The sequence below is a fragment of the Pseudophryne corroboree genome, chromosome 5 (genome assembly GCF_028390025.1).
Source record: "Pseudophryne corroboree isolate aPseCor3 chromosome 5, aPseCor3.hap2, whole genome shotgun sequence".
In the NCBI taxonomy this organism is placed as follows: Eukaryota; Metazoa; Chordata; class Amphibia; order Anura; family Myobatrachidae; genus Pseudophryne; species Pseudophryne corroboree.
The window spans coordinates 794,417,026-794,443,248 of NC_086448.1; the positions used below are offsets into that span (position 1 = coordinate 794,417,026).

General features: G+C 48.3%; 1 protein-coding gene across 1 annotated transcript in view; it reads right to left on the minus strand.

Moving 5' to 3' along the window:
* Nucleotides 1-26,223, minus strand: part of LOC134928550 (scinderin-like) — a 160,547-nt gene that overhangs the window by 15,097 nt on the left and 119,227 nt on the right. Inside the window, exons 10-13 of the mRNA XM_063924426.1 lie at nucleotides 25,340-25,430; nucleotides 4,359-4,529; nucleotides 3,850-4,027; nucleotides 2,132-2,253 (exon numbers count right to left, since the gene is read on the minus strand). Coding sequence (XP_063780496.1) covers nucleotides 2,132-2,253; nucleotides 3,850-4,027; nucleotides 4,359-4,529; nucleotides 25,340-25,430 — 562 coding nt within the window. The remainder of the gene's footprint in view (nucleotides 1-2,131; nucleotides 2,254-3,849; nucleotides 4,028-4,358; nucleotides 4,530-25,339; nucleotides 25,431-26,223) is intronic.

A 26,223-nucleotide genomic window follows, 5' to 3' on the forward strand; every position in this document is an offset into this window, starting at 1 on the left:
CTTCCCACTCTTGCCCTTCATACACCTGTTTCCTACACCTATCCTTCCTACTTCTACCCATCCTACTCTACTTTTCTACTCTTACATTTCCTACATGTATCCTTGCTACATGCACCCTTCCTGCACCTACCCTTCCTATACCTCTCCTCCTACTCTTACCATTCCTACACCTACCCTTCCTACACCTACCTGTCCTACTCTTACCCTTCCTACATGTATACTTGCCACACCCACCCTTTTTACACCCACCCTTCCTACTCTTGCCCTCCCTACAGCGTAATATGTCATTATGGCCCTCTTTCCGAGTTGATCGCTAGCTGCCGTTGTTCGCTGTGTAGCGATCAGTTGAAAAAAACGGCAAAACTGCGCATGCGTATGCACCGCAATGCGCACGCGCAGCGTACGGGTAAAAAGAGCATTGTGGTTTTGCACAGGTTCTAGCGACGCTTTCTGTCGCACAGCCGATCGCAGGGAGATTGACAGGAAGTGGGAGTTTCTGGGTGTCAACTGACCGTTTTCTGGGAGTGTTTGGAAAAACGCAGGCGTGGCCGGGCGTTTGCTGGGCGGGTGTCTGATGTCATTACCGTGTCATTCGTCGCAGCAATCATCGCACAGAATAAGTAACTACGGGGCTGGTCTTGTTCTGCACAAAATGTATTTGCAGCCGCTCTGCTGCACAGGCGTTCACACTCCTGCTATGCTAAAATACACTCCCCCGTGGGCGGCGACTATGCGTTTGCACGGCTGCTAAAAGTAGCTAGCGAGCGATCAACTCGGAATGAGGGCCAATGTTGTAAGTAAATATAACAGTAATGTTGATGGCGATGATGATGATGATCATCATCATCGGTGTAAAATTTGCTCTGAGTCACAGCAATCAATTAGCAATTAGCTTGAATCTGTTTTGTAATTGCAATGAAAGTAAATGTCTGATTTCTTGTGTCTTCAGCTAGTTACAAACTGGACGATATATCATCTGTTCTATCAAACGGACAATAGATCACTTGCAGGTCGGCGGGTGTGTACACCCGATATGTCAGCGAATGTTCGTTGTTCACAGACATACTGTATGGCGTCGGTCCTGCAACCCAATATGACTGCAGGGACTGGCATCAAAGCCTCAATGTCAGCACCAACATCGAGCGGCCGATTGGTAAGTGTGTATGGCTTATCTAATCGGTGGCTCAGTCGGCGTGGCGTCGGATTGGGGGACAAGTCACTCCAGTGTGTACCCAGCTTTAGTGGAAATGTACAAAGGAGGTCATTCCGAGTCGTTCGCTCGGAATATTTCTTCGCATCGCAGCGATTTTCCGCTTAGTGCGCATGCGCAATGTCCGCACTGCGACTGCGCCAAGTAAATTTGCTAAGAAGTTTGGATTTTTACTCACGGCTTTTTCATCGCTCAGGCGATCGTAGTGTGATTGACAGGAAGTGGGTGTTTCTGGGCGGAAACTGGCCGTTTTATGGGCGTGTGGGAAAAAACACTACCGTTTCTGGGAAAAACGCGGGAGTGGCTGGAGAAACGGAGGAGTATCTGGGCGAACGCTGGGTGTGTTTGTGACGTCAAACCAGGAACGACAAGCACTGAACTGATCGCAGATGCCGAGTAACTCTCGAGCTACTCAGAAACTGCACAGAGAAGTTTTTTCGCAAAATTGCGAATCTTTCGTTCGCAATTTTAAGAAGCTAAGATTCACTCCCAGTAGGCGGCGGCTTAGCGTGTGCAATGCTGCTAAAATCGGCTTGCGAGCGAACAACTCGGAATGAGGGCCAATATGCAGTGTTAGTAAATTACATTCTTTGTAAGTTTGTTTTATTCTCTGTTAAGCTTTGTACACATTTTTATATATTTAATTACATAATTAAGTATTCTCTAATAAACACCAGAAGATAATACATTCATGACATTCTTTTCATTCCCTAAACAAGTATTGAGTTGGTGCCCTCTACATCGCTGGTTTGCAGCACCACCTACAGGCTGAAGATAAGATAGCAACACTACGAAATTTAATGAAATCCATTTTTTGAGTAACGGAATATATCAAAATAAATGTGAGTTATAACAACTTTCCCTCTTTATACTTTTATTTTTGCTTATGCCTTGACCAACCAGTATATTATGTCGGCTTACCACAAATCTGCCAGACTTATTAGAGCAGCCGTATAACCGCGGTGGGTGATCTGCCAGATTTGAGCCCAGGAGCTCCGACGTCTGGTAGGGCTTCTTACCCCCCAAGGAACTCCAGAAATCATCTGTTACAAAGCGACATAACAATAGACAAATGTTATCAAGAATTGTGAATATTATTTGGTTTCGAACAATACTGACAGAGTAATTTACTGACACTGCGCTCAGGCGCAATTATCTGCTGAACCACAGTAACCAATTAGCAATTAGTGACAGCAAATTAGACACCGGGCCTTATGTACTGATCACAAAAGGTTTGCAACTGGATAGAGCAGAGACATATTAAGGCACAGGGCGCACAGTGGAGAGATTTTTTTTAGGTGCGGGGTGTGAGGTGCAGTGCCCCTCTTGACCCGTGGGCTTGAACACATTATAGATGAGGCTGGAAGAGAGGTTTGGTGGAGCGCAGCGATGCACCTAACTCTGCGCGACAATGCAAAAGCAAAAGGTTAATTTGCAGGCCAAGATTACTGACGTGGGATAAATAGGTGGAGAGGTGTGCAGATATTTCCATCCCTCTAAAGCAGGGGTGGGGAACCTTTGGCCTTCCAGCTGTTGTTGAACTACACATACCAGCATGCCTTGCTACAGTTTTACTATTTGGCTATGCTAAAACTGTTGCAGGGCATGCTGGGATGTGTAGTTGAACAACAGCTGGAGGGCCGAAGGTTCCCCATCCCTGCTCTAAAGGAACTGATTATTGTAGTAGTGCTGAGTTGCGGGAAACAGGGTCTTGTCCGATATTTAAAATGCTTTCCTCTCTGTATCAGCTAGGTGCACTTCTAGCTTGCGGTGGCACCGAGAGCAGGGGGGAGTGGGGACTAATTACCCGGGCTAAGGCCTGAAGGTGGGGCCCACAATAGCCTGTGCTTAGCACCGCTTTGTGGCATTGAAAATACTTTTTCCCCCTGTGAATTTGCATAAGGGTATGGCCACTCCTCCTGCGATTAGGCCACGCCTGCAATACAGTTCCTGGGCCCACCACAGCTCTCTACACCCCTGCCTATACTTGTCCAGAAGCAGCACCTATCCGGTGATAATGTCTAAAAGATTGTCTGCACAGGAGCATGTGCCATCTTTTCAAACAACAGAACAATGGTAGTGCCAAACAGGTATAGGGGCGGGTGCTGCTACACCGTGGGGCGGGGAGGATGGCACTGCCTGCATGAAATGATTCTAGAGTTTGATGGGTGAAACTTCTGCACTAAATAAATAAATAAATATATATATATATAGTAGAAGATAGAAAGAAGGCAGCGGCACTCCGTCAAAATCAATGGTCAAACGTGAATTAAATCACAAAAACAATGGTCACATAACAACCAACGTTTCGGGACCCTAAGATCCCTTTGTCAAGGCGTGGACAAAGGGATCTTAGGGTCCCGAAACGTTGGTTGTTATGTGACCATTGTTTTTGTGATTTAATACACGTTTGACCATTGATTTTGACGGAGTGCCGCTGCCTTCTTTCTATCTTCTACTGTATCATCGGTTGCGGAGGGCACCCAGACTTATGACGTTTTAGTGGGAGTGCCGGGCATTTCTGTGCTTTATATATATATATATATATATATATATATATTTACGTATCCTCCTTCCATAGCCTAATACTGAGACGTATTACATGACAGTCTATGTAGGTGCAGATGAAATACACAAACCTGGCTCCTGTCCTTCTTTTATGGTGGTCGTTTTGCATTTGAGGACGCTGGTGATAAAGTCTGCCCCCTGCTTCTCTTCTCCGCTGGCTCCTCTTCCCACCCACTGGTACCCGGAATTATTTTTCAATTTCAACACAAACACGTCATTGGAGTTCAGTGCGGATGCATTTGCTTCTACCTACAATTAAACGGATCATAAAAACAGGGAATACCACCGATCTTCCAGTAAGCAGCAATAGGCTTTATCTGCCGGGGGTTGGTGGAACCATAGGGGGGGAGACTCACAATGTGAGGTTCCCCCCACCATGATTTCCGGTGTCATTGCAGCATCTCTGTAAAAGCGCTGCGGAATATGTTTGCGCTATACAAATAACTGGTAATAAATAAATGCCTTTCCTTTATATGACATATTATTTGGGAATAGTTTACTTTTGACTAACACAATTGTTTTTCTCGAGGCAATTAATAACAGTCACGTGAACAAAAAAAAAACCCCGTCCCACCGTTACCTCCACAATCCGAGTGATAAAGCCAAAGTTCCTGCGAATCTGGAACAGTCTGACAGCACTTGGGGCAGTCTGTCCCCCCTTCCTGGATGTGCCGTCTTTGTATATAATAAGAGGTGTTTTTTTAAACAAGCTGAGTAAATGGACGGGTTCCTTTCCCTGGGAGACTCGGACCTGTAATAAAATATATACATGTGATACATCACATCAACAAAATCTTCATCCGTAGCCTATAATCAGTATTCCTGATGTGTAAGTGACAGAGCGCGCTGATAATGGGGTATAATGTGGATTGCTGCGTTGCGTGTATTCTCTTTCATTTCTCTACAACATCATTTAGAATAACACGTTACAGTCCGGCGATGAAATACAGTCACTGACCAGGGCGGTAATTCTGAGTTGATCGCAGCAAGAACTTTGTTAGCGGTTGGGCAAAACCATGTGCACTGAAGGGGTGACAGATATAACATGTGCAGAGAGAGTTAGATTTGGGTGGGGTGTATTCAAACTGAAATCTAAATTGCAGTGTAAAAATAAAGCAGCCACTATTTACCCTGCACAGAAACAAAATATCCCACCCAAATCTAACTCTCTCTGCACATGTTATATCTACCCCCCCTGCAGTGCACATGGTTTTGCCCAATTGCTAACAAACTTGCTGCTGCAATCAACTCAGAATTACCTCCCAGATCTTTTGCTGCACATTCCTTCATTGTATACTTAGGAACAAGAGAGATAATCAAATTTCTAATTAAGTTTATGATCAAATATCGTATTCCAGGTGTTGGATGTATTATTTAAAGGGACACTAACCTCAAAGATCTGTCTGTGCCGCTAGATTACAGTTTTGTTTTCCTTTGTGCAGGCTACAAATTTAGAGCTGTATCTGCCACCTATTCACCTGTCTTCTTAAATATATTAGACCACCCTCTCTAAGCCTGATCAGCACCCCTATGAGGGTATTATACATATCCATGTTGTTAGAGGGGGGGCTCTGGGTTTACCTGCCGTATATAGGCCCTCATTCCGAGTTGATCGCTCGCTAGCTGCTTTTAGCAGCAGTGCAAACGCTAGGTCGCCGCCCTCTGGGAGTGTATCTTAGCTTAGCAGAAGTGCGAACAAAAGGTTTTCATGCCGTTTCTGAGTAGCTCTAAACCTACTCCTACCTTGCGATCACTGCAGACAGTTTAGTTCCTGCTTTGACGTCACAAACACGCCCTGCGTTCGTCCAGCCACTCCCCCGTTTCCTCAGACACTAATGCGTTTTTACCTGACATTCCTGCGTTTTTTAGCACACTCCCGGAAAACGCTCAGTTACCACCCAGAAACACCCACTTCCTGTCAATCACTCACCGATCGGCAGAGCGACTGAAAAGCGTCGCTCGACCTTGTGTAAAACTGCATAGTTTTTTGTGAAAGTACTTTGCGCGTGCGTACTGCGGCCCATACGCATGCGCAGAAATGCCAATTTTTAGCCTGATCGCTACGCTGCGAACAACGGCAGCTAGCGATCAACTCGGAATGACCCCCATAGGGCCTAATTCAGCATCGAAGTGTTCGCAGGCTGAAGCATATCACTTGTGCGATCGCCTCCCCCTGACAGGCAGAGGCATTTGAGGGGCGTGGGCGTGGGGGGTAGCATCGATTCGGCCGTCAGGAAGAGTCGCACCGGCGATGAGGGGGTGCAGTGGTTTTGAGGGGGCGCAGTCCGGACAATGCAGGCATGTCTGGACCATTTGTGGGACGGGCCGCGGCAGCTGCGTGACGTCACACCTGTGTTGGCCGTTCCCGCACATGGCAATGTAATGGATCGTAGTTGTGCGATTTTGTCCAGGGAGTGAGACAGCACTCAAACATAAATATATCAAGGCAATGGTGCAAGAGCCAGAAAAAGTATATAAACACACTCACTTTATGGAAATAGCACAAGACCAGCACTCACGGATGTAGAAGGATGTTTATTCAAAAAACATCAGTTCGCATTTCAAACAGTATCCATGTAGCAGTGGCAGCGCCCGACAGATGTTTCAACCACCTTCTAGTGGTTTTTCTCAGGTCCTCCAGAAAGTGAGCGTGTTTTGTATATATATATATATATATATACAACTCTGTCCCATACAGCGGCACTCAGAGACTGGTTCAAAAGTGCAGAAAAGTGCTTTTAATGAATCATAACAACGGTTTGCGGTCCAACGTTTCGGGGCATAGACCACCCCTTTGTCAAGGTGAGCAAACGAGAAGTGACAATAAAACAATTTCAACATACCTTTATGTGTGTGGGAGACCCGTCGGCGGGAAGGACAGCTGAGTGCAGGGAGAGTCAGTGATTTCCGTCCAGCTGCTGTGACGTGTGTGTAGAAGCTGTGGTCATGTGATCATACTGCCCGGCGCGGCTCCCCGGCGTTGTCATGGTAGCCCCCAGTAAACGGAAATGCCAGCGCATTCACATCGTGGCCATGGCACCCAGGAACGTCCGTGTGGTCGCGTCCTGAGCGGGATCACTAATCACGATGTGAATGCGCTGGCATTTCCGTTTACTGGGGGCTACCATGACAACGCCGGGGAGCCGCGCCGGGCAGTATGATCACATGACCACAGCTTCTACACACACGTCACAGCAGCTGGACGGAAATCACTGACTCTCCCTGCACTCAGCTGTCCTTCCCGCCGACGGGTCTCCCACACACATAAAGGTATGTTGAAATTGTTTTATTGTCACTTCTCGTTTGCTCACCTTGACAAAGGGGTGGTCTATGCCCCGAAACGTTGGACCGCAAACCGTTGTTATGATTCATTAAAAGCACTTTTCTGCACTTTTGAACCAGTCTCTGAGTGCCGCTGTATGGGACAGAGTTGTTTGTAGTAATGAATTTCCAGAGGGCACCGGAGCACATTGTTATGAGTTGGGTGAGTGCCGATCCGTGATTACTAGCTACCTATGGATGTTCGGAGATTTCGGTCCCCGTTGTTCGCCTGGGATAAGGCACCCCCGGATTATTATAACTTTTGCTTCATGTTTGTCATTTTGATTACAACCTGATTGTGAGTGAGGAGCCACAGGAGTCAAGCACAGCACTTTAGCACTGGCACTTTTTTATCACCTGCACTAGAATCACTTTACCTATGGAACAAGTTATTATTACCCCATGTTTGCATATTGGGAGTAACCACTGCAACTGTCTTCCATGCGTTTGTGCATTTAATCATTGAATACTTTAACCAGCAAACGCACAGATACAAACGTAACACTTTGAGGATTCAAGGACATTTATTTATTATTTAATACACAAGATGTCTTTAACACCAAGCCAGACAGGTCAGGTGACCAACCTGGCTAATCAGTACAGCTTCACCAATGCTGATGCAGACCGTCTATTATTTACGGAAGAACTAACAGAGGCAGATGAGGAACTTAATATGGAGGATGTACAACATCGTTTAATTAAATTAAAGAAGAGGGAACTAGACTTTTTAATGCATGGTATTTCTCTCTCCAATTACCACCGCGAGAAGATGATCCCTAGAGGATTTCGCGTGCGTAATGTCCCAACCATCGGCCGCTTTAACACGGAGTTTTGCGGACGCTGGATTGGAATATTAAACAAGTGCAGCATGGATCTCATGCTTCTTGTTATTGAGGAGGCTGGAAGGGAGCTCAAAATCACCAGAGACAAGATCCAGCAATTCGAAGAAGAACACCGACATCTATTATCGGCAGAAGTCAACCAACAGCTGGTTCATAAAATTCAGACACAAATTGATTTCCACAAAAAAGAGCTCATCAAATTTAAAAGAGGAAAACAAACAGTGGTGAAGGAAGATTATGAAAATAACCAGGTGTATAGATGGTTATCAGGCGGAGAACCAGGTAACCATAAACCGTATAACCATAGGTCCAGGAACAACTGGCGGAGGAGAAGGGAGGAGCGCCCAAGGGAAGCAGCAACTTCCAACAGCGACAGCGACTTTGCAATTGTCGACTCTGAAGGTCCCTCTGAACACGCTAATACCCCTTTACCGGCAAAGCCTGCCGAACAGGCAGGCACAAAGTCAAAAGGACGCCCACCCGCCGGGGACAACAGAATACGCGGCTCCAGAAACACCTCCACCAGAAAGAAGACGTAATATATAACCTTTCAGACCGCCAGCTTGTTATGCACACCAGTGCCTGCAGGAATGTACTGGTGTTTGAACTGTTATGCACACCAGTGCCTGCAGGAATGTACTGGTGTCTGAACAGAGAGGGATGCAAAACAAATGAACTCACAGACAGACTGGGAAATATGACATAACGTACACAGAAGGTGATAGGGTAACAAAACCAACACAGAGTGAACAGAGAAGCCCAGAGGCTAAGAAACTGGGTGTCTCCCTAGTATTAGAAATGCTCAGATGGAAAAAGCAAGATGTTGTGTTTTAATACGTAGAGAACCCGAAATGCTGTTGCTAAGGGCAACAGCAAAACCCTAAAGGGTTACCAACGGGTGTGGCAGTAAACTCCTTGGTCAGAGATGGAATAATAGACACAAGGAGAGTCTCCACAATCCTAATTCTCACTTGCAGGGCCCAGGTTCAGCTTACTGCCACTAAACTGACACATGGACGCCCTGCACAGTGAGAGAGGATTATGCAGGCAGGTCTGAAAGTACAGCCACAAACCTGCTGGGTTCACAGAATAGCAAAAGAACCTCAGCAGGCTAAACGACTGACTCCAGTCTTACTGCTAGGTCTGGATTGGCAGAGTGTAGTACCAAATGCCCAGGCCTATTTGCAGTAAGCAATAACAAAATACAAAGCTACACAGTACTGGCTAACTTTCAGGAACTGACTAACCAACAAAGATTCAGCAGCATCTGCTTAATCTGAGAAGAGGCCTTATAAAGCAGGTGCTGTCCACGCCCCCCTCAGACCTCACAGACTGTGAGCACAAAAACCAGCACCGGATCCCATGCCTGTAACCACTGCACAGCAAAAGACCCGAACCGGAGTATCAGCTGCGCTCAGGTTACTCCGCTAGCACTTGTCTCCCGGTTGCCATGACGACGTGGCAGCACAGGGCAGGAGACCCTAACAGTACCCCCCCTCTGACGAGGGGTCAAAGAACCCCTACCACCGGGTTTATCGGGGAACTGCGAGAAGAAAGAGCGTATCAGTCTGGGGGCATGAAGATCACAACTGCGCACCCACGACCGCTCCTCCGGGCCATACCCCTTCCAGTGCACCAAAAATGACAGCCGACCCCGAACCATCTTGGAGTCAAGAATCCTTTCAACAACAAACTCCCTCTGGCCACGTATCAGAAGAGGGGAAGGTCTTCCTCTGGAAGAAGGATTACTAATCGCCCGTTTTAAAAGGGAACAATGAAATGTTTTATTGATACCCAAAGAACGGGGCAGATCTAACTGAAATGCCACCGGATTGATAACCCTGGTAATCTTATAAGGGCCGATGAACCGGGGGCCTAACTTATGAGATGGCTGTTTCAACTTCAAATTCTTGGTAGACAACCAGACGAAGTCTCCTAATTTGAAGCTGCAGGGTCTTTTCCGCTTATCAAAAACCCTTTTGGTCACTAATGACACAGACACAAGGGCTTTCTTCACTTTCCTCCAAATACCTCTAAGGACCGAAACGACAGAGGAACCACCAGGCGTGGAGTCCAGGGGGTCAAAAGAATTGGCCTTAGGATGATGCCCATACACACAAAGGAAGGGAGAGATCCCTGTAGCAGAGTGAGCCGCGTTGTTATAGGCAAACTCCGCCATTGACAGATGAGCAACCCAGTCAGTCTGACACTTGGAGACATAACACCTGAGGAACTGCTCCAAGGTCTGGTTCACCCTTTCAGTCTGCCCATTAGACTGCGGATGGTAGCCTGACGACAAGCTGACAGAAATCTGGAGATCGGAACAAAATGCCCTCCAGAATTTGGCCACAAACTGGGATCCGCGGTCAGAGACCACATCAAGTGGCAACCCGTGGAGGCGCACAACATGCAGCATAAATAATTCAGACAGGCGTCTGGCCGATGGCAGCCCAACCAGTGGAACGAAGTGCGCCATCTTCGAAAACCTGTCAACGACAACCCAGATGGCTGTCATCCCAGAGGATTTGGGCAAGTCCACAACAAAATCCATTGAAATGTGGGTCCATGGCTTAGATGGAATAGAGAGTGGATGTAATGGGCCAACAGGAACCCCTCTAGGAGTCTTATTTCGGGCACAGATGTCACATGCCCGAACCCACTGATCCACATCCTTAGCCACCGAGGGCCACCACACCACCCTAGATAGCAACTCCCGAGTTCTGGCAATACCCGGGTGACCTGCCGACTTCTTGGCATGGAATTCCAGGAACACTCGCTGTCTTAACCTAGGAGGCACAAACAAAAGACCTACCGGAAGGTCTGGAGGAGCCTGCTCCTGTGCTCTAAGGACTAATGACAAGAGGTCCTGGGTAATGCCCACTTTAATACATGATGGGGACACAATGGGCAACGGCTCCTCGGTGGTCTCCTGGATTGGAGCAAAACTCCGCGAGAGCGCATCAGCCTTGATGTTTTTTGACCCAGGGCGATATGTTATCAAAAAATTAAAGCGAGCAAAAAACAAAGCCCATCGTGCCTGCCTGGCATTGAGACGCTTCGCTGACTCTAAATATGCCAAATTCTTATGGTCGGTGAGAATTGAGACCACAAACTTAGCCCCCTCAAGCCAGTGTCTCCACTCCTCGAGTGCATCCTTAATAGCCAACAATTCCCGGTTACCCACGTCATAATTCATCTCGGCAGGCGAAAATTTACGGGAAAAGTAAGCACAGGGATGAAGGCGATTATCAGACACTCCCATCTGAGAGAGCACTGCCCCAATACCCATCTCAGAGGCATCCACCTCCACCACAAAAGGACGCTCTGGATCTGGGTGTCGCAGCACCTTGGCCGAGACAAATGCCCTTTTGAGACGGGCAAAAGCCGCTTTGGCCTCACGAGACCAGTGAGCAACATCCGCCCCTTTCTTAGTGAGTGCCACCAAGGGCGCCACTATAGACGAAAATCCAGCGATAAATCGTCTATAAAAATTTGCAAAGCCCAGGAAACGCTGAAGCGCCTTCAAACTAGTGGGCTGCACCCAATCCAGGACTGCCTGTACCTTGGAACCCTCCATTTGGAAACCTTCTGGGGAGATAATATATCCTAGAAATGCGATTTGCTGAACTTCAAATTCGCACTTCTCCAGCTTCGCCCCAAGCCGGTGGTCTCTGAGTTTCTGGAGGACTAAGCGTACATGCTTCCGATGTTCCTCCAGGGAATGGGAGAAGATTAGGATGTCATCTAAGTATACAACTAAGAATCTATCCAAATATTCCCTGAGCACATCGTTCATGAAATCCTGGAAGACTGCCGGGGCATTACAGAGCCCAAAAGGCATCACCAAATATTCATAATGCCCTGAGTGGGTATTAAAGGCAGTCTTCCATTCATCCCCCTCTCTTATTCGGATTAGATTGTACGCACCGCGTAGGTCAATCTTAGAAAAAATGGTGGCAGTACGAAGCTGGTCAAACAAGACCGAAATGAGAGGCAGTGGGTATGAGTTTTTAATCGTGATACGGTTCAATTCCCTGAAGTCGATGCAGGGTCGCAATGAACCGTCCTTTTTACCCACGAAGAAGAACCCCGACCCAACTGGAGACTGTGAAGGTCTGATAAATCCTTTAGCCAAGTTCTCCTGAATGTACTCTGCCATAGCCTGAGTCTCAGGACATGACAGGGAGTACAACCTGCTCTTGGGAAGCTTAGCATTCGGCAACAAATTAATGGCACAGTCATAGGGGCGATGGGGAGGTAGTACCTCTGCAACTTTTTTGGAGAACACGTCCGCAAAATCTGCATAACACCCTGGCAATCCTGGCAAACTTAGCTGCGAGAGCCTGACTGGAAGGCTCAAGCAACTCCTGAAACAATCAGTACCCCAACTAAGAATCTCCCCAGAGACCCAGTCAAATTGAGGATTGTGGGCCCTTAACCAGGGTAACCCCAACACCAATGGGGCAAAAGTACAGACAGTCACATAAAAGGACAATTTTTCAGAGTGTGTGGCTCCAATAAACAAAGAAATCTGGCTAGTGCAAGAGGTAATTTTACCCTGGGATAATGGTTCCCCGTTTAACCCACAAATCTCAATTTCCGACGCCAAGGGTACTAAGGAAACAGAGTGTTTCAGGGCGAATTGGCGGTCCATAAAAACCCCGTCAGCCCCACTGTCCACAAAGGCCTCAGTCTTGACAGTTTGACCGAGGATCTTCAAGGTCACCGGAATGATAAAAGTCTTCTTGGGAAATTCTGACTTCTGGCCTGACAGGATATTTCCCATAACCCTCAGGCCCTGAAGTTTTCCGGCTTTTCTGGGCATGATACTACCACATGACCCTTATTCCCACAGTACAAACACAACCCCTGCTGTCTCCTCCGCGTCTTCTCACGCGAGGAGAGGCGGGTAGCCCCAATCTGCATAGGCTCCTCGGAAAATTCCTCAGAGTCTGAGGTTCCCTTGGGAAAGAAGGAAACCTCGGTCTCCCTTTCAAGCCTACGCTCTCTCAGCCGTCTATCCACCCGGATGGATAACAGCATGAGCTGATCCAAGCTATCAGGCAAGGGATATTGTACCAGTTGGTCTTTTATCTGGTTAGAAAGACCTCTTCGGTACTGGTGTCTCAGGGCTGGGTCATTCCACTGGGTATCATGGGCCAACCTCCGAAACTCCGTACAGTAAACCTCAACTGGCCTTCGCCCTTGCTTAAGGATCGAAATCTGAGCCTCGGCTGAGGCCGTCTTGTCAGGGTCATCATACAACATGCCCAGTGCCGTAAAAAAAGCATCAACACTTTTAAGCGACGGACAGTCAGGCTGCAACCCATATGCCCAGACCTGTGGGTCTCCTTGTAGCAAGGAAATCACTATGCCCACCCGCTGAATCTCTGACCCAGAAGACTGAGGCCTAAGCTGGAAATATAACTTGCAGCTCTCCTTGAAACAAAAGAACTGCGAGCGATCTCCAGAAAAACGATCCGGAAGATTTACTTTCGGCTCCTTAACCCCTGAAGGTGCTGCTGCTGCGGGAGCTCCGCCAGCGGCCTGGGAGGTGTGCATTTTAATGGACAAATCATTAAATTGACGAGTCAGGACCTGCACCTGATCGACCACCTGTTGCAACGTATTTTGAGGGGTATGCTCCATATTCCCACAAAATTTCAACAGGAGTATTGGGCTGCTGAATATGTTATGCACACCAGTGCCTGCAGGAATGTACTGGTGTTTGAACTGTTATACACACCAGTGCCTGCAGGAATGTACTGGTGTCTGAACAGAGAGGGATGCAAAACAAATGAACTCACAGACAGACTGGGAAATATGACATAACGTACACAGAAGGTGATAGGGTAACAAAACCAACACAGAGTGAACAGAGAAGCCCAGAGGCTAAGAAACTGGGTGTCTCCCTAGTATTAGAAATGCTCAGATGGAAAAAGCAAGATGTTGTGTTTTAATACGTAGAGAACCCGAAATGCTGTTGCTAAGGGCAACAGCAAAACCCTAAAGGGTTACCAACGGGTGTGGCAGTAAACTCCTTGGTCAGAGATGGAATAATAGACACAAGGAGAGTCTCCACAATCCTAATTCTCACTTGCAGGGCCCAGGTTCAGCTTACTGCCACTAAACTGACACATGGACGCCCTGCACAGTGAGAGAGGATTATGCAGGCAGGTCTGAAAGTACAGCCACAAACCTGCTGGGTTCACAGAATAGCAAAAGAACCTCAGCAGGCTAAACGACTGACTCCAGTCTTACTGCTAGGTCTGGATTGGCAGAGTGTAATACCAAATGCCCAGGCCTATTTGCAGTAAGCAATAACAAAATACAAAGCTACACAGTACTGGCTAACTTTCAGGAACTGACTAACCAACAAAGATTCAGCAGCATCTGCTTAATCTGAGAAGAGGCCTTATAAAACAGGTGCTGTCCACACCCCCCTCAGACCTCACAGACTGTGAGCACAAAAAACAGCACCGGATCCCATGCCTGTAACCACTGCACAGCAAAAGACCCGAACCGGAGTATCAGCTGCGCTCAGGTTACTCCGCTAGCACTTGTCTCCCGGTTGCCATGACGACGTGGCAGCACAGGGCAGGAGACCCTAACACAGCTAAACCAACTGGAGAACAAGGTTCTCAATTATGGCCTGTCTTTCGTCCCCACTACTAAGTTTGATGAGCTCAACTGGCAAACAGAGTTATACAAGTTTGCCCGCAAACTACGGTTGCAGGAACATTTTCAAGATCACGTCTCTATGGTTCCTCCCGACTCACATCAAGACTTCATAAACACTATGCGAGAATCTAAATTTGATCCATCCTCCTCAAATCCATCCATCAAGACCTTTACGCGATTGGTTGATGAGTCAGTGTCCAAGTATGCGGCTGCCACTAACAACATTCACTACAACCTGTCTAAATCTGAGTACAAAGCCCTCAAGCAATTGGGTGAGTGCAAGGATATCGTGATCCGCCCAGCCGATAAGGGGGGCGGAATTGTAATCCAGAATCTGACCGATTACAAGACTGAAATTTACAGACAGCTAGCGGATCATAATGTATATGAAGCACTGACAACAGACCCTACCATGCAATATAAGAAGGAGCTAGATAGCATCCTCGATACGGCTGTCAAATCTCAATTAATTTCTAACAAGCTACGTATGGCTCTACAACAGCCCTTTCCGCTAACACCCATTTTGTTCACGGTACCAAAGATACATAAAAGCATGACGAATCCACCTGGCAGACCTATAATCTCAGCGCACAAATCCATCTATCAGCCCGTTTCCACATTTCTGGACAGTCTATTACAGCCACTTATCGGACAGCAACCCCATCATCTAAAAGACACCACCAGTTTCCTCAATCATCTGAAATCCATTTCTACTATACCACCGGATACTCTAATATGCACATTAGATATCTGCAGCTTGTATACAAGCATCCCCCACGAAGAGGGATTAACAACTATGAAGCAGTTTCTAGTGCAGACTGACATGAAAACACTGGACCACACTCTCTTTTTAAACTTACTTGAACTCACACTAACACGTAACTACTTCCTGTTTGACGGCAGATTCTATCGCCAACTCAGCGGGTGTGCCATGGGAAGCAATGTTTCCCCGTCCTTCGCGAACGTCTTCATGATGGCAGAGGAACAACACATGTTCTTCACGAAGAAGGAGTTTTCTCAACATATACTACACTATGCGAGGTATATAGATGACGTATTCATCCTCTGGACGGGTGGGCAAGATAAGTTTGAGGCCATGATCCGGTTTATTAACAACAGGACATCACCCATCAAAGTGACAGCTCAAAGTGATGCCAATCAATTGAATTATTTGGATGTCAATGTATCAATTACCACCGATGGATTACAGACGGATATTTACCACAAACCTACTGACAAAAATACGTTGCTTAGGTACAACAGTCATCATCCTGTGGCTCTGAAGAAAGGGCTACCAAAATCTCAGTACATTCGGGCAGCTAGGATCACGAGCAACCCTTCTGCACTAAAAGGAGCACTTTAAAACGTAACTGAACGTTTTGCGCACAGAGGATATCAACGAAATAGGTTACAAGATTAGGAGAAACGGGTGGCCACCATCAAAAGGGATGATCTTTTACAGCCAAAGGTAAAGAAAACAACACAAGTCATACCCTTTGTCTCTAAATTTAACACCACCAGCCCTGTGGTTCCCAGGGCCCTAACAGCTTTATGGCCTATTGTCACGACTGACCAGAAACTTTCTACACTACGAAAGAAACGACCCATGATGTGTCATACTAAAGGCAAAACCATCAGAGACTTTGTAGTACATGCCGACATCACAAACTTCAAAGCCCCTCCACCCAACACATTTTTGTCAAAAACCCCCGGGTGTTATAAATGCCTGGGGTGTGAAACATGCAAATACATGACTATGGGAGGAAGTTTTACATCTAGTGCCACGGGCCGCACTTATTCTATACGGCATGTCCTCACGTGCACCACTACGCATATAGTGTATCTAATAACCTGCCCATGCAAATTACAGTATGTGGGCAAGACCGTACGTACAGCTAGGGAACGCTTTGCAATGCACAGGTCTGCAGTTAAAGTGGCACTTAGTCAAAAGAAGTCCGAACAACCTGTAGCAAGACACTATGCAGAATGTGGCCATTCATTAAATGAATTGAACTTTCAAATCATCGACCACATTCCGAAAAACATCCGAGGCGGTGATAGAGCGGGTTCCTTACTGAAATTGGAAGCGCGATGGCAATTCAACCTCAATACCACCAGACCGACGGGCCTCAACGACAGGATACAATGGAGTGTCTTTTGAAGAACTTTTTTATAGACAACTACTCTTGGTCCAGCAACGTTAAGAGGTTGTTGTGCCACCTACAACATATGATATACCTGTGATTGACGGCTGTAAAGGTTTAACTTTTGGATCGTGGAACACACAATTACCATAAGATGCATAATGTATAATGTATATTGGACCTGTACAACATTCTATAATTAATTGTACACATTCAGCGGACACATATATACATGACACATAGGATTGACACACTCTCTTTATACAACTTTTCACATTTTCTACATTCCCTTCTTCGCCTCTCTTTCTCCCTCCATGTCTTCCCCTCAGCTACAGTGGCCGTCACTAGCTTAGGCAGCACAACTTCCCTTGAGCATACATGCATACGTATTATATAGTTCACTTAACCAATATGTTCCAGCAGTGTTTAGTAGATTGTTTATTGTCATTTTGCCATATGTTATCCCACATTCACTTCCTTTTCCAGCTATGCACAGCATACAACACTGATTAGTGATCCCGCTCAGGACGCGACCACACGGACGTTCCTGGGTGCCATGGCCACGATGTGAATGCGCTGGCATTTCCGTTTACTGGGGGCTACCATGACAACGCCGGGGAGCCGCGCCGGGCAGTATGATCACATGACCACAGCTTCTACACACACGTCACAGCAGCTGGACGGAAATCACTGACTCTCCCTGCACTCAGCTGTCCTTCCCGCCGACGGGTCTCCCACACACATAAAGGTATGTTGAAATTGTTTTATTGTCACTTCTCGTTTGCTCACCTTGACAAAGGGGTGGTCTATGCCCCGAAACGTTGGACCGCAAACCGTTGTTATGATTCATTAAAAGCACTTTTCTGCACTTTTGAACCAGTCTCTGAGTGCCGCTGTATGGGACAGAGTTGTTTGTAGTAATGAATTTCCAGAGGGCACCGGAGCACATTGTTATGAGTTGGGTGAGTGCCGATCCGTGATTACTAGCTATATATATATATATATATATATATATATATTTACATTTTCCTGTTATTAAGTTATCAATGAGCTGGATGTAGCTGTCAACATATTAAAAATTATTATGCGACTTGAGGTCCGACCGGGATCCAATGGTACCACTGTGTGACGCTTTCTTCCAAATACATCCAGTAGAAGGCCCAGAACAGGTTCCCTGGGTCACAGTTCCTCCCGGCGCAATACGCCGTGATTTCCGACTGGGACCTTAACCCCCCTTAAACCTGGCCAGGATCCAATTGGACCACCTTGCGTTGATTTCATCCCAATCAGGATATATATAAGACATCCTGTCTTCATGCTGTGCAGATGCCTCCACTGTGTGTCTTGACAGATACCCTCTTGCGTTGAAACGTCAATCAGTCAGAGGCAATCGTAGCCCAGAGATGCTGTCAGCATCTCACTGGGCTCCCGGGGTGCGCCCACTGCGCAAGCGCACTCCACATAAGGATTCAGACTGCGATCGCTGCCGCTGCATTAATCCAGTCTGAATTAGGCCCATAGAGTCACTTGTACCACCACGCATATGTTGTTGTTGTTGTTGTTATTATTATTATAATTATCCTTTATTTATATGGGGCCACAAGGGTTCAGCAGCGCCCAATTACAGAGTACATAAACAAATACTCAAAACAGGAAAACAGCAACTTACAGTTGACGACAATATAGGACAAGTACAGGGTAAATAAACATAGCTACATCAGCAGATGACACTGGAATAAGTATCAGGTGGCAGAAGACTACTGGATTTGGTGCAGTTGAAGATTATTAAAGTAAGACAAAGGATAAGCACATGAGGGAAGAGGGCCCTGCTCGTGAGAGCTTACATTCTAAAGTGGAGGGGTAGACAGACAGGGGTGGCACAGATGGGGTACATAGAGAGCGTAGAACAGAGGGTTGGGATGAGATTTGGCTGGGTTTGGTGAAGAAGTGGGTCTTGAGAGCCCGTTTGAAGTTTTGTAGAGCGGTGGAGAGTCTGAGGGGAGAGGTAGGGAATTCCAGAGAAATGGAGCAGCACGTGAATGATCTTGGAGGTAGGAGTGGGAGGAAGTAATCAGTAGGCAGGAGAGTCGGCGAGCATTAGCAGAGCGAAGAGGACGGGTGGGAGTGTAAAGGGAGATAAGGTCAGAGATGTAGATGGGAGAGGAGTGGGTGAGGGCTTTGTAAGTGAGTGTGAGAAGCTTGAAATGGATTCTGAAAGGGAAGGGAAGCCAGTGAAGGTCTTGTAAGAGAGGGGAGGTGGACGTTGTGCGTTTGGTGAGGAAAATGAGCCGTGCAGCAGCATTGAGGATAGATTGGAGTGGAGAGAGGTATCTGTCAGGAATACCAGTCAGGAGGAGATTACAGTACTCCAGTCTGGAGATGACCAGTGAGTGGTCTTAGTAGCATCCTGGGTCAGAAAGGATCTGATCCTGGAAATATTTTTGAGTTGGAAACGGCAGGACTGTGAGAGGTGCTGAATGTATGATTTGAAGGAGAGGGAAGAGACAAGGATTACTCCAAGACAGTGCACTTGGGGGCTAGAGGAGATAGTAGTGCCATCAATAGATAATGAGATTGTGGGAGGTGAGGTTGTGCGGGAGGGAGGGAAGATGATCAGCTCAGTCTTAGACATGTTAAGTTTAAGAAAGCGCTGGGGCATCCAAATATATGTAGTTTATATGTTGAAGTGTCCATGTGGTCTTGCCTATGTAGGCAAGATCCAACGACAATTTTGTGAAAGAATTGCACTCCATCGTAGTGCCATAAAGCTGGCCTTGGAAAAAGGTAGTAGTGAACAGACAGTGGCCCATCACTGTTTGCAGGTTCACCATAGTATTGCTAGCAGGCGTGCTATCATTATAGATCACGTATCTTTGTCACCTAGAGGTGGTAACAGAAATACGATCCTCCTACAACGGGAGAACAGTGGCACCTGAGGCCTTAACGATAATTTGGGACTTCAGTGTTACCTATGAGTAACATGTACTATAAATTCAAAGCTGGGAAGGTTGAGACAATTGTATGTATCCTTGCTCTGTATATTTGTATTTTTGTATGAACAATATTATTTACTACTAGGTGCTTCATCGCGCCCTACGGGCGCTCTTCACACCGTCGCAAGGGGCTACGCCCCCTTAACCCTTACATGCCTATCTGGGGTTCAATATTTGTATTATATGGAGTATTACCTGCATTCCTTTGTTAGTGGTTAAATATTGCACAATGAAAGGGCGTGCGATGGTGAAGGAGGCGCAGCCCCTTGCGACGGCGTGAACAGCACCTGCAGGGCATGATGTACAGAATGTAGCGGGTGCAGGGGGGACTGCGGATGGGGGAGGGTGTCTGTAGATGCTGCGGGTGGAGGGGTGGGCCAGGACAGGGGCGACAGGGCCAGGACAGATATGACAGGGACAGGATAGGGGTGACAGGGCCAGGGTAGGGGCGGCAGGACCAGGACAGAGGTGACAGGGCCAGGATAGGGTTGACAGGGCAAGCACAGGGGTGACAGTGCCAGGATAGGGGTAACAGGGCCAGGATAGGGGTGACAGGGCCAGGATAAGGGTGACAGGGCAAGGCCAGGGGTGACAGGGCCAGGATAGGGGTAACAGGACCAGGATAAGGGTAACAGGGCCAGGATAAGGGTGACAGGGCAAGACCAGGGGTGACAGGGACATGACAGAACACAGGGCACGGGAGAGATTGGTATTAGGGACAGAACAGTGGTGACAGACAGATGTGTATTACCGGAGTCACTGCTGCTGGCTGCTGCTGTTCCACTCCAACCTGTTGGGATCTGCTGCTGCTGGAGACTTGGCATGGCTGACTCTCTCAGGCTGGAGTCCTGCTTCCTCTGCCCGCCCGCATCCCCTCCCCCCCCCACACTCCTCAGTCACATACCGCGGACCTTGCGCGGCTGCCGGGCACTGTGTGGTAAGGGGAGACTGGGAGTGACTGGTTAGCCCCCAGGAGACGCTGCGGCTGGAGGGAGGAGGGGGTTGGAGCCTGCAAGCAGCGCGGACTTCTGCAGCGCTACCCGCCGGCTAAAGTGTGTGAAGGAGCTGGGTGCACCTCACTGCGGGTGGCAGCGCTGCAGCTAGCGGTGGGGTTGCCGGGGCTGGAGATAACAGAGGCAGTACGGAACCTGCACAGCGTCAGGTGCCCTACAAAACTGCAGCTAAGAAGCGTGGAGTGTGCCAGAAAGTAACGCTCCTCCGCGCCAGAGAGCCCCTGCTGAGTATGCTGATGTGGGGGGGTCAAGCACACAGTGAGCCGGTGCCCGTCTGTCTGTACGGCACACCCCCATACCTCCCAACTGTCCCGATTTTTGCGGGACAGTCCCATTTTTGGGGGTCTGTCCTGCTGTCCCACCAGCGGGCCGCAGTGTCCTGCAGTGGTGGTGGTGGTGGTGGTGGTGGTGGGGGGGGGGGCAGTTGGGAAGCTCCTGTACTCGCTGTTCTGCTTAGCAGAGCAGCGGTGAATAGACTATTTAGTGGAGACAGAGGGAGAGGGGGCATCAAGGGGTACGGATTAAGGGGGGGGGGGGGTCCGGCAGCAGAGCCGGATTAAGGGGGGTGGCCAGGGGGTACGTACTGCGGGCCTCACAGTTTTAGGGGGCCCCCCGGCTGGAGTAGCTCTGTCCCAGCTCTGAAGCTCCCCCGTCCTGCCAGCAACAGCATTGTGCTACAGTCAGCACACGCTGCTGCGTGTTGGCAGGTCTGTGGTGTTGCAGGGAGGCAGCAGCCTCCCTGCTTTCTTCTGCTTGTGCGGGTGTGTAGTGGGGGGGAGGGGGGGGGGGGGGCGACCACCCCCTCTGGATTTACCCCTAGCTGAGGGGCCAAAATCCCATTAAAAAAAAAAAAAAACAATTCCCGGAATTTGCATAAAGGGGCGTGGCCACGTGGGCGCGATTAGGCCACGCCCCCAAACCCACAGCAGGCACAGCAATGAAGTAGGCCCCCCTGTCTCAAGTGCCCTGAGCCCCCCGGACTCACAATCCACCCCTGGGGGCATGCCAGCAGCTCACAGAGCGCTGGGCATGCCCCCTCACTGACGAAAACGGGGGCGTGGCTCGCGATCATGGGTGCTCCCGCGAAGCTACGCCCCTTTTCGTTGGCCACGCCCCTTTTCGCCGTGCGAGTGTCCCTCCTTCTGCCTGAAGAAAGCTGGGAGGTATGCACCCCTGCCTGTGCCTTGCCCATACCATCTGCTTCTGCTCCTAGTCTCCTATAGATTTGCCCAGATCTGTGACTCATTTGACTAACTCCGCCCAGTGTTGTGACTCCGCCCAGCGTTAGCAAATGAAGCACAAAGTCACAGATCTGGGCTATTATATAGGAGATACTGAATTACGTAATCATCCAAATAGTTACCACTATGGGAGTAATTAAGCTCTGTTTTTTATTATGTTGGGTTATATATATGGTGGAAGGCACTACTATGTAAATAAGTGTACAAAAGTCGTCATTTTTTTGATTTTGTTGTTTTAGCATCTCCTAACAACGTTAGTTGCACCTTCCGATTGTCTGATGTCGTTGTCTGATGTCAGTGTCCGGCGACCTTGTCTCTACGAGCACGGGGGTGGCAGGGTAGCAGCGCCAGACAAGTGAGTACCATTTGAAACATGTTTACTTTTCTAAGGTTCTATATATGCCTGTCGGTATTTTAGATGATTGTCCCTGATGACGGGGTTAGACCCCGAAACGTCGCTGGACTAATAAAGGATGCGATTTTAAAACTTTACAAAGACTGTTGGAGAGCCGCTGAAATGATGTAGCAGGTTGTCAAATACAAGTAATTGCAGACAGGTAACCATTACCCGTCTGCACTTACTCACCACAGTCGTCGGCCTAATTCAGCATGGATCGTAGATGTGTGAAAAATCGCACAGCTACGACCCATTACACTGACATGCGGTTGGGACGCCCAGCACAGGACAAGTCCACCCCGCATGCCGGGTCCTTCACCCTTGTAAACATGCGAAAGCATCACACGACAGTGATGCTTTTGCATGTTTAGGGTTGACCTCTGCCTATACAGCATAGCTGCTAAGACAGACAGCAACCCGCCAATTGCGCAAATGGTCTGGACACGCCTGCGCTGTTCAGACCGCGCCTCCCGAACACCTCCGTGATGCCACTAAAACACCGCCACGGCGCCCCATCCCGCCCCACAAACGCCTCTGCCTGTCAATCATGTGAGATATCGTCGCATCTCACTGTGTGCGCATGTGCAGTGCGGGTTCTGCGCGTGCGCACACTGCAGTGGGCATCGGCATGCTAAAACTGCCGCAGCAGCATTCCATGCTGAATTAGGCCCTTACTGGGGTTCCTCCCGTCTTCAGTGAAAGAGTGACCCCAGAGGGATACAGAAAACACAAACGTCTGCCCCATTACCAGTAATATCCTCCTCACCCTTCATCATTGGCTGCTGGTGGTGATCATCATCATCAATCATTAGATAACCTGTCCTCAGTCATGGGTAAGGAGAGATATGCTAAAAGTTAAATAGCAAAACATTTAGCACATCTCATAGCTTAGGTAGGGGCCCTTCCGTACCAATGACTGGGAATAGTGACACATTCACTAATGCACGTATTGGGCCTAATTCTGAGTTGATCGCAGCAGCAAATTTGTTAGCAGTTGGGCAAAACCATGTGCACTGCAGGTGGTGGAGATGTAACACGTGCAGAGAGAGTTAGATTTGGGTGGGGTGTATTCAAACTGAAATCTAAATTGCAGTGTAAAAATAAAGCAGCCAGTATTTACCCTGCACAGAAACAAAATAACCCACCCAAATCTAACTCTCTCTGCAAATGTTATATCTGCTCCCCCTGCAGTGCACATGGTTTTGCCCAGTTGCTAACAAACTTGCTGCTACGATCAACTCAGAATTACCCCCATTGCCCCTTATTGCAGCAGCATCCAGTGCAAGCAGTGTATATTCATGGCATGGGCAGTATATGTACAAGCCGTGCCGCGTGGCGGATGGGTGCAGCTTGTTTGCAGAACCAATAGTGTCACAGCACACTTGTGCATTACACGTGGCACAGTTACTGTAAATATTGTGACTGCTTTCAAAAACAAAGATGTTATAATGTCTTTGTGATTTGTATGACACCTGGTGGTTAGTCTCAGAACTACATGCACTGAACTACTAATATTGGGCTTGGTTCTGAGCTATAGCGGCAGTAGCGGATCTTGCCACGGGCAAGCAGGACTTTTGCCCGGGGCGCCGCCTTCCAGAGGGCGCCGGCGCCATCCGGAGGGCGCTGCACCATGGCAAGATCCACTACTCTGTGCCCCCCGCTGGCCGCTGTGTCCCGCGCTGGTCCCGCTGTCCCCCGCTGTGAAGGGAAACTAGACGCTACGCGTCTAGTTTCCCTTCGTGTAGAGGACTTTTGCTGTGCGGTGTGCGATGATGTCATCGCGCACCGCACAGCATTGTGGGACTGACAGATGCTAGGGGTCATAATTGACCTCTAGTGTCTGCCATCCGAGGAAAGGAGCGGCGCCGGCTGAGATCTGCAGCGGTCGGGAGCGGGGATAGTAAGTATTTTTTTTTTCTTTCAGCGGCGCTACTCCACTGTAGAGGGGGCGTAACTGACCACGCCCCCTGTATGAAGCCACGCCCCCATTTTCCGCCCGGGGCGCCAAAGGGTCTAGAACCGGCCCTGTATAGCGGCACAGCAACTGCAGACTGCAGTTACGAATATCTGCACAGCGCATGTGTCAGAGTCACTTGCAGCAAATATACGTGTATATGCATATGTATGGAAGTATTCCATACCTCCCAACTTCTCATCTGTCTAAAGCGGGACACACACACGGCGAAGCCGCGCGCGCTCCCGAAAAAGGGGTGTGATCTAAGAAAAGGGGCGTGGCTTCACGACAGGACCCGCGATCGCGAGCCACGCTCCATTTTCGTCACTGAGGGGGCATGCCTCTGACTCCAGTGAATAGAACTATTCACCGCTGCTCTGCTAAGCAGGGCAGCAAGCGCAGGAACCTCCCAACTGCCCCCTCCCACCGTGGGACACTTCGGCCCGCGGGTGGGACAGCGGGACAGTCCCCAAGAAACGGGACTGTCCCGCGAAAATCGTGACAGTTGGGAGGTATGGTATTCTACCCCATACACAAGTCGCATGGATCTCCACTTATGGGTATACTGCTGTCAGGGGGTCACAACTGGGCATGTTCAAACAGTCTAACGTGGAATACCGTAGATTGTATTGTGGGTGTGTCGTTCGTCGCTGGCGACATCGGCAAGTGTATGCACCTGCCGATGCCGGCCCCATCGTTGACGATATTGCCGGGTACACACATCGTCCAGTGTACCCGGCATAAGTCACTGTTTTCTCATTTTGCTTACTTGTTTATGTACTCTGTAATTGGGCGCTGCAGATCCTTAAGGCAACATATAAATAAAGGAGGATGACAATTATAATAACTTTGCAAGAAGCCTCCTGGATCGGTGCCAGCTATTATATAAACACTGCCCCCCTGTGGTCATTGTATACATCTGCAAACTCTGAATTCTGAAACACATGAGATAGTGAGATTTTAAGAAACACTAACCTGAACTGCCTGACCCCCTAGCGAGCGGTCCAACTGCACGGTGAGGAAGGCCGACGTGGTTAACTCATCTCGCGTCGCACGGGATCCTTGCCTAAACACGACAAACACATGCTAAGTCAATGGATCGTTTAATATTGCTTTCTTTTTTCTTCTTTCAGTGCAATAAAATGAATATTACAGTGCGTAAAACCAAATGCTGTGACTATGGATATCAGGGCCCTTGTGCAACTTAATATGGCGCACAAAAGGAAAAATACATATTTCAGTATGTGTCATCATTTGTAAAACAGTATAATTAAAACAATATATGATATACTAATTTGAATTAATACATTTGAGGACAATGTTATACATCGATGACTTTTTAAAGTAATGTTTATTTAAAAAAAAAACCCAACAAAACCCCCCCCCCCCCCATAAAATTACTATTTGGATTGGAATACTCTAAGCCAGTGGTTCTCGAACTCGGTCCTCAGGACCCCACACGGTTCACGTCTTCCATGTCACCTGGCAGCTGCACTGTGTATCACCAACTGTCACATTTTAAAACTCTACAGGTGACCTGCAAAACATGAACCGTGTGGGGTCCTGAGTAGAGATGAGCGGGTTCGGTTTCTCTGAATCCGAACCCGCACGAACTTCATGTTTTTTTTCACGGGTCCGAGCGACTCGGATCTTCCCGCCTTGCTCGGTTAACCCGAGCGCGCCCGAACGTCATCATGACGCTGTCGGATTCTCGCGAGGCTCGGATTCTATCGCGAGACTCGGATTCTATATAAGGAGCCGCGCGTCGCCGCCATTTTCACACGTGCATTGAGATTGATAGGGAGAGGACGTGGCTGGCGTCCTCTCCGTTTAGAATAGATTAGAGAGACACTTGATTT